At 42.2% G+C, this 10,967-nt stretch overlaps 1 protein-coding gene across 4 annotated transcripts in view; it reads right to left on the reverse strand.

The window, feature by feature from the left end:
• The window catches only part of ACBD5 (acyl-CoA binding domain containing 5), a 32,114-nt gene extending 30,420 nt beyond the window's left edge, over positions 1–1,694 (reverse strand). Inside the window, exons 1-2 of one of the 4 annotated variants that reach the window (XM_037382443.1) lie at positions 1,580–1,694; positions 1,170–1,337 (exon numbers count right to left, since the gene is read on the reverse strand). In XM_037382443.1, the coding sequence (XP_037238340.1) occupies positions 1,170–1,245 (76 nt within the window). In that variant the 5' untranslated portion in view covers positions 1,246–1,337; positions 1,580–1,694. Of the gene's footprint in view, positions 1–1,169; positions 1,509–1,579 lie in introns of those variants that run through there. The other 3 variants (XM_037382442.1, XM_037382444.1, XM_037382445.1) reach the window with 3 other exon arrangements.
• Positions 1,695–10,967: the final 9,273 nt, after the last annotated feature.

Raw genomic sequence — 10,967 nt, forward strand, 5'->3', positions numbered from 1 at the left:
CCTGCAGTTTGTTACAGCCTGAATCACAGCAGTACAATTTAAGTCAAAGAATACATTCACTTCACCTACTATGAATCAACACCACTGACAATATTTGCTTTACAAACAGCAAGTTTCAGACTGAGTTTCAGGGACTACAATCTTTACTACAAATGTCAGAATTCACAATTGCAATTAAAAGTAGTAACATAAAACAAGTGTCCTTTCACTCAGTTTAAAGGGACAGATTTAGCTCCCAGTACACGAAGTATCTTGCAAGTAACTTTGCTATTACAAACAGTAACTTATTGAAAGACTCCAGAACTTAAAAAAAACCGCAAACAAAAAAAAGAAACACAACAAACCCAGAACACAGCCTTCCACAGTGTTTTTGTTTACTTTGGGTATTTGACAGCCCTTTCAATAAGGATTTCACAGTATCTCTCGGTTTTGTTTTCTCTTTTTCCTTCGTGGAACACGCTTTTGTAGAGGTAGGAAATGTAAATACAGGCAGGGAAGATTCATAACCAATCCATTAAATCAAATATCTCAAGGTTCAGCTCTAGCCATTAGGATAAGTTTACCATGACCTTTACTTTGGTACTGCAACAAAACCAGCTCTACTTACACCAGAACTGGCGATGTACGTAATAACCAACTTCTTAAATTTTTTTAGTACTCTTATCAAAAAGATACATTCTGATGTTTTTGCCTTGCCGTTCTGTTAACCGTTTCAGCAGGGGGAACCCACGACAACAGCTCTGAAGGTCTCACACAAACTTGAGGATTTCGGGGAGGCAGAGGCCCTTCCCCACACGCCCGCACCGCGGGGAGCTGACAGCCCCCCCAGCCGCCCCCCCGGGGCACTCCTGCGGCGCCGGGAAGCCCCCGAACCGGCGCTGCTTCAGGAGAGGGGGCCGGCAGCACCCAGACCGAGATTGCCGAGCGGTTCCCAGCCGCCGCCTGCCGAGGGCCGTCCGGCCCGGCCCGGCCGGGGAAGGGCGGCCTCCCTGTCCTGCCCCGAGGCACCAGGCGGGCCGCGCCGCCGGCCCTGCCCGGGCACCGCTGGCCCGCAGCGAGCCGCCGCCGGCGGGAGAGGGGCCCCGGCCCCCCGCGCCCCGCAGGTGCCAGTCGGGCAGCCAGGCCCCGCGCCGATGCCGCCACCGCCGCCGCCCCCCGGCCGCACTTACCGTTTTTGGGCAGGCTCTGGATCACCTTCACGGCCGCCTCGAACCGGGTGGCGTGTACGGAGCCGGTCTCCGCCATGTCCCCGTCCCCTCACCGCCCGCCGCCTCCTGCTCGGCCGCCGGGCCGCGTCCGGCGGGGCGGGCTCAGCTCAGCTTCCCTCGCCGCGGCGCCTGCAGCCGACCGCACGGGAGAGGGGCTGAGAGGCGCCGGGCCATACGCATCCAGCCACCGGCAGCGGGGTGCCCCGCCAGCGGGGTGCCCGGCCCCCGCCACGCCCGGCCACCCAGCCCGACCCCCAGCCCGCCCCTCCGGCAGGACTGAGCACAGCCCGCCCAGCCCCTCGGACCAGCCTCGCCCCGCAGGCCGAGCGCGGCCCGCAACACCCCCGACTCAGCGGAGACCCCACCCTTAACTTCGCCCCAGCTTCAGGCGCCCATGTTATGTCTCTCACAGCGGCGCCCTTCCCTTCCCCTCCCCTGGCACCGCCCCGGGCCCGCCAGGCGTACGCTGGGAAACGTAGTCCCCCGCCGCGGCCCGGCCGGCCCCACACAGGTGTCCCCACCGCCCGGCCCCCAGCGCCTGCCCTTCCTCCCGCCGCCAGCGCAGGCCGCTGCCGCTCCGGCAGCCTCGCGCAGCCAGGGGCGAGAGCTGCGGGCTGCGGCCGGCGCGCCCCGGCGGCCAGGCTGAGGCCGAGGGGAGGCCTCTGCGCCAGCCTGTCCCCGGGGCCCTCCCGAAGCTGCTGTGGGCGCTGGCGGGCCCAGGCACGGCGCCCGAGAAGCGGCTGAAGTGAAGACCCCGGGGGGGCGTCCCTCGTGTGGACTGAGGAAAGAACTCTCTCCTTGATGTCTTTTGATTTTTTTCCCCCTTATTTCTTATTCTCTGCGTCCTTCCTACCCTTTCTCATCCCTGTTTGTATAGCAACAGTTACATGGTAATGAACATTTCCAAACATGTCGTATTCCACCCATTTTATGGACTTCGGTTATCCTCTGGTGATCCCCCACCACCCTGACAGGCAGCTTTGCTACTTCCTCCCCTCCTCACAGCCATCCTCCTACTGACATCTAGTTCCACGTAATTCACCTACATTACCACTGTAGACACGTATTTTTGTAATAGCTTGAATGCCTCCTATTTACATCAAAAATTTTAGGTTTGAGATTTGAAAAGCTTCGACCTTGGGGAGTAACTATTTCATGGTACAGGGAAGTACGGGTGAATACCAGCACAGTACCACCAGCTAGCTCAGGAGCTAAATGAATGGCCTTATTCAGAAGCACTGCGCATCCAGTACTCTGCGAAGTCCAACAAAAGTGTACTAAACCAACTGCTTTTGTAGCAAGTGGAATAATTTACCCAGGGAGCAACAGGATGAATTAATAGCCCCTTTCAATAGAATTGAGTACAAAATCTTGGCTTTCGAGTCAGTTCATTTATCTAGTACACAATATATATTTTAAATTCCACTGAAGGCAGTTGTGTGCTCACAGTATATGCCCTCTGGTGGGAAAGTAAAGCTCCAGAGAGGGAATTAGAGCAGATCAGCCCCTGCTCTGCTGAGCTAGTACATTCCACAAGGTCAGCAGCCAGCTGGCCAGGGGAAAGCTTTGCTGGAGAGAAGCTCACACTTCCAAAGGTGTTCAAATAGGATTCCCCGCACTGGGCAAATGAAGAACCTGTGTTATGAACCACACTGCTCCACTCATGTGAACATTACAGACTAGTTTTTCTGAATTTTTCATTTTGACTGTTAGATTTCGAAAGCTTTTGTAAGCTTCATACTAAGATCTATCATCTTTTTTATCCATGAAGGTAGGAATGACAGAAGCTCAGATCAAAGGGAAGTGGTTTTTTGAAGATAAGTGGGTCTCTATATAAACATGGATCCTCTGAGTGTGCAAGGAGTTAATTGCAAAAAAAATAATAATTGCATAAATTAAGAGCCTCTTGTGAGGCTGCTGATGTGTAAATTCTATTTACCTGAGAAAATCTATAATGGCATTTGCCACTTTAATTGATTTAAGAGAAATACAGTCTGCATTTTATAATGAATGTTCCCAGACTTTCACTGGAAGTAGGCTTTAAGACATGCAAATGACAACCTATTTAATGGCTGTGCACAGAAACAGAAGCTGCTGTCTTTGCACTGAAGATGTGTGAGAATGTGAGATCTCCAGATGCAGAATGAGGCCCTTGAAGTAACCCAAAATAATCCGTACCATCATGCCCTGAGACAAGGATGAAATAGTAAATGAGAGGCAAATTTTGAGCACTGGTGAGCCTGTAAGAACATACCACAAATGACTAGTTAATATAAGTGCTCATATATAATATACTAATATACTCACTCTCTAATCGACATTGCTATTAGCTGTCCCTATGTGTACATTTTGCATTCTTACTGCAGTGACTTCCCGGTAGGGTTAACAATAGTCAAATGTGGAGTACAGGTAATAAAGGAGACCCTCTCATCTGTTGCAGACATCCAGGAATGGATCTGCAGCTTTATCTCAAGCTGAGGATCTAGACTCCTTCCTTTAGGTAACAAAATCATATGACTTTTCTCTGCTGTCTACTGAGTACCTACTGGGAATGACCACATGCTTGTAAAATCTAATTATAATCTATGTGTTGAACTGGGCTGTGTTTCTATGGCTCTGCAAGGGCAGTCTCTGAAGCAATCCTAAGTATAAACAGCTCTTACTCTTTTTTTGGTTCAGTGTATGAGAAGTTAAACATCAGGAGCTGTGACAGAAAGACTGACCAGTAATGCCCATCAGTTGAGATGTGGGAGAGGAGACATCATGGTACTCTGCTACCGGTGTGATTTGGCAGTGAGCACAATGTGTGACACTTAGCATGTCTGAGTGCTTTGCTGTCCTCACACTTCACTTAGTGTTTCACAAACGACTTATGGAGAGCCTGTGTATTGCTAATATGAGATATTCCAGGCCGTGTTGCAACACATACAATCTTGCATGGAAGCACGCTGTTGTAGTTGCTGAAGGAGTACACTTACGGGATGTCTGGAGAAAAGGCAGACAAGCATGATCCTCAGTGTAACCTTGGATTTATCCTTCACAGATGGATTAGGTATGGTTATTGAGTCCAGTGGTGTTATGGCACAGGACAGTCTATCAAAGTTTGATGTGTTGAGCTACCTTGCAATCCTCATTTTGTGCTGTATGTAAGCTGCCACTGCCCCTACATGTTCTCACTTGGATCCCAGTTCTGCTTTAGTTTTCTAGCAGTTGCTTCCAATGCCAAGCTACACGCTAGTCCAGCTTGAAGAGCACCTTTATTTTACTTGAGGGACAAAGGAGTTAGTAAAATTATGCAAGTGAAAAGCAGAAACTGGAACCAATTATGCCTATTGCTCCCTCAAGGGTCTGAATCATAGCAGTGTATTTTACAGAAATATTTTTAAATGGTTCTTAAGAAAGTAGACCATAGTCTCATATGCATTATGAGCAAGTTCTGTAAGCTACCAAATCTAAGAGCATGTAATTTTAGCAAAGCTTACTTTTTGAAGTATGTAATCCAGCAGGGAAGGAGAATGAATTATTTAAAACCTAATATTCATAATTATGAAGAACAAAATTAGCATTACAATTTCTAAGTCAAATCTACATGCTGATGAAGAATGGAAAGATGTTGTCTAAGAAGGGTAGAGCTTTTCATAAGGAGTAGTTTTCTGCATTGTTTACAGTAGAAAGACTAACGTATCAAATGACATTTACTTACAGGATTTTTTAATGAAATCATGAAGGATATTTGTTTCAAAATCAACAGCTATGAAGAAAGAGAACTATTTGCCTGCCATGAATATGGCAAAAACAGCAGCTGAAGTTTGTTCACCTATGTAGACCAATCCCTGTTCTTCAGGAAAAGCCCTTTGGGCAATGGATTAGTTTGACACAAATAAGAACACTTTTGGGGTTGGAAGTTTCCTTGTGAGGTTCAGATACACCCCTTAATAACTCGATACTTGACTAGAAATACCAATTCATTTCACAGTTGGGGATTAAGTAATGGAATTATTTTTAACCATTATTAACATTTGCCTAAGGATTAGGATCCATGTTGTCAAAGGTGTTAAAATTAATACAATCCCATCTCAAATGTCTTTTAGGCTAATTAATTCAGGTATCTAAGGTCTTTCAGTAATCACTATTTTGAGCCGCATTTTGGTTTCCCTCCGTGTATCCACACTTCTCACATATTTAAAAAAAAAAGATGCAGTAACATAAGTATAAATTTAGATCCATTTAATAAAATGCTCTTTGAAGAACAAAATATGATCATACTTCCAAAGACATTTAGCAGCATTTGACTTTGCATTGAACCATACAGTACTTATGAAGTCAAAACCTTTTACAGGTTTATATCTTTGTATGTCTAAAGTATAATGCAGTGCTATATTGTATCTTAAGCCCCTCTTTTTTTCTCCAAGCTTACTATTAATTTCTTTTATGAAATTTTTAATAAAGTTCAGTTTTCCTTACTGCCTCAAGGTATTATTCTTTGTAGAGCCAGCGGATAGTTATAAGAGAATTGTTCAGATTTCACATATTCTAGAAAGAACATTCAAAAAATCCTGTTCCCTTACACGGCCACGAACTGAGCTTTGAAAAGTATGTAGTTTCAGCTTGCAGCAATGACAAACTGTGTCTTATAAATAACAGCAGCAGGCAGCTCATAACAAATACTTACTCTTTTTCCTTCAGTCAAAAATACAATATCTGGAGGTCAAATTGTGCTGTCATTTACAGTGATGCAAATTTGGAGTTACTTGATTGATATTTATGGTGTTACACACTTTCATAATGCAAATGATTAGCATTTGACTCTGAAAAATCTAACCATTTCTGGTATATCTGTTTTGACATCTGTGCTTCTTATCTTCACAGCTACTGCTGCTAAAGTTTAGAAGCCTATCCTTGTGTAATTTGCCTCTTGGGAACAGCAAACAAAATACTGTGACTGTATCATATTAATGTGCTTATGCAATGGCATATTTATAGCCAGACAGCACTTGTGATATTCCCCCCCCAATATCTGCAAGGGAAAAAACCAAAACATCCTTAGTTTATGCATGTTGTTTTAAAACCTAGCAAAAGAGAATTATTATTCTTTCTAGCGAATCTGAAAAATGACTTTGTGGAAATCTTTTCACGGCACACATTTACCAGTGTGAAAAACCTGGAATATAACTAGCAAAAAATAACTGAACTATGTTTCAGGCCCGTGTCTATCATTTTACATATTTATTCAGACAGAAAATATAACACTGTGGTTTTGGTCAATGGGTTTCAACAACCTAATCTAACAGATTGGGAGTGATTTACTGGAGTTAATTTACTCCCATAAACAAACTCTCAGAAGGATTTAAGACTGAGTTTAATTGGGTGTCTCAGCACAGGACCACCACTTCATTACAACCCCCGTAAGCACCAAGCTCTGTTGCTGAACATGTCCTAGCAAAAAATGAGACTTCCTTAGAAGTTAGTGCCAGCTAGACACTTTTCCCAGCTATACACCACAGCTTTTTCACTCCCATATTCAGGTCGGGTCTGGTACTGGACATTATCTAAGGAAGTTTATCTGGGAAGCTTTGTTGATAAATGTATTTGACATTCAGGAACTATTTCATTTTATACTGTTAGATCACTTCTGCTTGACTGAAATAAAGGAATCACCTCTGTTTCAGAGTTGAGGGGTGTCTGTTTCACTGAATTGAGATGGGTGAACTGCAGCAACGTACAGCATCTCAAGATCAGAACCTCCCAGCTTTTGCCATTTTAAACAGAGAGATAATTCTTAGGCTAAGAATTCTTAAGCAGGAAGTTATTGCATGAATAAATGGGGTGGATGAAAACTTAGGAAATTAAGTGTCTTAAGTGTGTTTTACTTTCCTTTGTGCTAAAGTGTTCTGGTTACTACAACATATGTTCAGCATGAGAAGCTTAATATCAAAGGTACTGTAAATGCTGGAAAGGTTAATGAGACAAGTCAGCTCTTCCCCAAAAAGGTAGAAGAAAAAAAATATCAAAGAACCTGCTGAATAGTTTTCTAAGTAAATTACTGTTGGTTTCTAAAATGTCACCAAGAAACAGAGACAATTGAGCTGTATGAAATAAAAATGATTGAATCCACAGAGGCCTTTGAATACACCTGAACATAGGTGTTTAAAGATCAAGTCACTCTGCTGCAAATACAGATCGAAATGCAGCCCTAAACTAAGAGGGGAGTTGGGCATCCACATCACTGTGACAACAGTTGCATTGGAGTCTGTCACACTGAGTAATCCAAAGGGCAGTTTCAGGAGGCATTATAAGCCTTCAGCCAAAGATGTACTCATCAAAGAGCCCAAGTTTTCAGTGTCATATAGACCGTTTTAAAACATCCTGAAATCAAATGCTAGTATTTTGCCATGCGAAAGGAACAGAACAACAAAATATGCCCTAGATCTTCTATTTGTTTGCCTAGCTTTTATTACCAGTTTTCAATCTTTCCGTAGCTTTGTTAGCTGGGTTACAGAACTCACTATTATCCTCCTGAAGGGTTCTCCAACAACCCTACAAAACCTTATAAAAAGAAATCAAGCAACCCCTTGATTTCTTTTATTTAGAATTGAATTCACTGCTGCTTACACCCCAGTGAATTCATTCTTCCATTCTTATGTCTTCCCAATATTTTAACATATTTCTGGAATCATAGATACTACTGGTAGGTACAGTGTTGCAGGAATACTTGTATTAATGTCAGAGGCAATAGAGGACTGAGGTATTGCCTTCTCCAGACTCAATATTCTCATTTTTATGTCCAGAATTCATTGACCCTTTTGGGTGTAGAGGGGGGTAAAGGCCTCAAAGCAAGGAATCCTCATACCCTGCTTGTAGCTGAGGAACCGCGTTATAAGCGTGTACTCTTAAAGCTTTTGTTCAGAGTGATGGAACGATACTTGGTCGTATTCAGTTGCTCTGTTTTTGCAACTATCTTTTTAATTATTTGTCACTCTTCTAATCACTGTGCTCTCTGCAAATTTTATCAGCAGTGATTTTATTGTTTTCTTGTAGGTTATTCAGAATAAGTTAAACAACAAGGAGTCAAGGTTGGTACACCCTTCATGACCACATTTGAAGTCTGTCAGCCATTTTTTTATTTAAGACTCACCATAATGATTTTATATTGCAATAATAATTTATTTTAAAGATTATTATTGTAGTTTCTTAATCAAAACATTATGCAGCCAGATAATTTACAGAAGTATAAATACATTTCTACAACAGTTATATTTGCCCATCAAACTTGTGTTCTAACAAAAAGGATTATTGAGTTATCCTGCATATATGTATACTTCTCCATACATTCATATTGATTTGCATTAATTAAATTATCCTTCTTTAATCCTTTCTTAATGGAATATCCTATTAGTCATTCTGTCGTATACTTCAGATCAATATTAAATTGATAGGACCACAACACCTATATATCTTTTTTTCAATATTGGTACAACCTTTGCTTTCTTTCGGTGCTCTGGAACTTCTCCAGTGTTTGAAAACTGACTGAGAATGAATATTAACAGTCCATAATGCTCTTTGCTGGCTCATTTAACAGTCTTGGATGTGATTAATCTGTACATGCTGATTTAAGAAGATCTAAATTTAGAACCTGCAGATAACTAGATGTCCCTTGATTTTCCTTTTAATGTAAATTAAAAAAAAGGTTTTAAACACTGTGATTAAAGATCTCTTTTTGTTGCTGTGTTCACTCTCCTGGTATTTTATTGTTTCACTGTCTCTTTGAAATCATGCAGGTGGAAGGGCCTCTGAATTTCTAAATTATTTTTTTTAGAAAGGAAGCTACATATTTCTTTGCAGATTACCTTTGACTTGTATGAACCCTTGGGATAAATGCCTGTCAGCTACCTTCACAAATCATGCATTATAAGCAGCTCAATCCTGTTTCTAACTTTTGCAGGAGTGGGCTGTGGTTCATTTTTCACTTAATAGCTTTCCATGTGCTTTCCCATTCTTTTGTATGGTAGTTCTAAAAAGAAAAAAAAGTCTTAAAAAATAAAGCTTTTGATTAGTAGGGTTGTCTATCCCAATGTCTAAATTTCTATGTCTTGAGAAATGTACCGTGGACACTATTTACTGACTTCCTTTTTCAGGACGTTTTAGAAATATTTAAGTCTTTGGAGAAAATACACAAATGTATTTCAGTTTTATAATAGAGGAAACAATGCGATGACCAACTATATACACATATATTTGTAGATATATAATACATAAAGTAGTGATGTTATATTTGACATTGATGAATACATTATAAGCTGTTGGTAAAAGCAATATATTAGTTTTACACAGATCAAAGGAAGAGATTGGACAGCCCATTCCTCCCTGGATTAGGTGGTTGTGCTGTGGCTCACGTGCAAGTGGGGTGCTCTTTGCTGTGCAAGCCTTCAGACCCCACTCCTACCACAACTCCCCCATTCCTCTGCGTAAACAAATCCAAAACTGCATGGGGGACAGAGGAAGGAATGCGAGATATTCACAATACAGAGACTAAACCACTGTAACCACAGCCCAGATCTGTGTCTTTTGAAGGCAAAATAGCAGTTGTGCTAAGTCTGTGATCATGCACATGTTCATATGAGCACCCCACTGATTTTGCAATAGTAAAATTAAGTCCTGTGTACGTTTACAAGGTGGAGCTCTTGGCTGTCAGGAATTCTGGCATTGTGTTTTTCTTCTGCCACCTGCCATTACCCTTATTTCTTGAACCAGCTTTCCATTCACAGTAGGGCTCACAGACGGGTATTTTCTAAATCATTGCGGGTTTCATGTTGCTGTGTGCTGTCATCTGCATCACTAAAGCATAATTGTAGTATATTTCATTAAAGAATCTCAGGCAAAACTAGTGTAGGGAATCAATGATAAGATAAATATGCACAACACTGATAAAATTATTACTTTTTTAACCTCAGATATCAAAAATATGAAGTTGTCTCACATGTAATGAAGTGGAAAATTTGGAGGTACAAAGAAGCAGAATAAGTACTCAATGGATCTGAATATTTTACATTATTGAAAAGAGCTATAGCAAGGGGGTTGGGAGTGACTTGAGAAAACACATTTAAAACAGTTTTATTAAAAGTAAATGAAGACTCATGCCCACCCTAGAAAGCAGCTCTGTGGTGCCTGTTCAGTCATTTTTGCTTCCTCTGGTCTGTGTCTCCTTCTCATGTGCCTCAAGTTATGTGCTTCCTGGTGGGGCCCACCATATTCAGAGCATTTGTTACCACACTGAAGCTCTTTAAAATGCATACCATGTGTGCACAAAATGTCTTCGTTTATCAGATTAGCTTACAGATCAGGCACTATTCAAAAGCAGAATGGTGCTAGATCAAGGGTGTTAACCCCCTCTGCAGTGAAACCGAATTCCCCCTTCAGTCAAAGGCTGGGAATTAAGAACAAAACAGACACAAATGATTAATTTTCAAGTTTTACCCCCTTTTAATTGATAGAATTACATTACTTTTTAATAAAGTAAATAAACCTTCCAAGCTCTTTCCACCAGCACAGGCTACATTCACACATTGGCTGCCAGCTGTTTCCAAGACGGCTGAAGAGCTGCCAACCTCCTGCACATCCCCGCTGCTGATTGCTGCCCCTCTGATCTGCCCCTGCAACTGCTCTCATAAATGCTCCTGTACTCATTTCAGCCAGAGCAAACCAGGTTCAGTTAAACAGTTTAAAGGTGCTGATGAAGTCATTGCTACAGATGTGTCTTGG

This window comes from Falco rusticolus, chromosome 4 (assembly GCF_015220075.1).
Source record: "Falco rusticolus isolate bFalRus1 chromosome 4, bFalRus1.pri, whole genome shotgun sequence".
Taxonomy (NCBI): domain Eukaryota; kingdom Metazoa; phylum Chordata; class Aves; order Falconiformes; family Falconidae; genus Falco; species Falco rusticolus.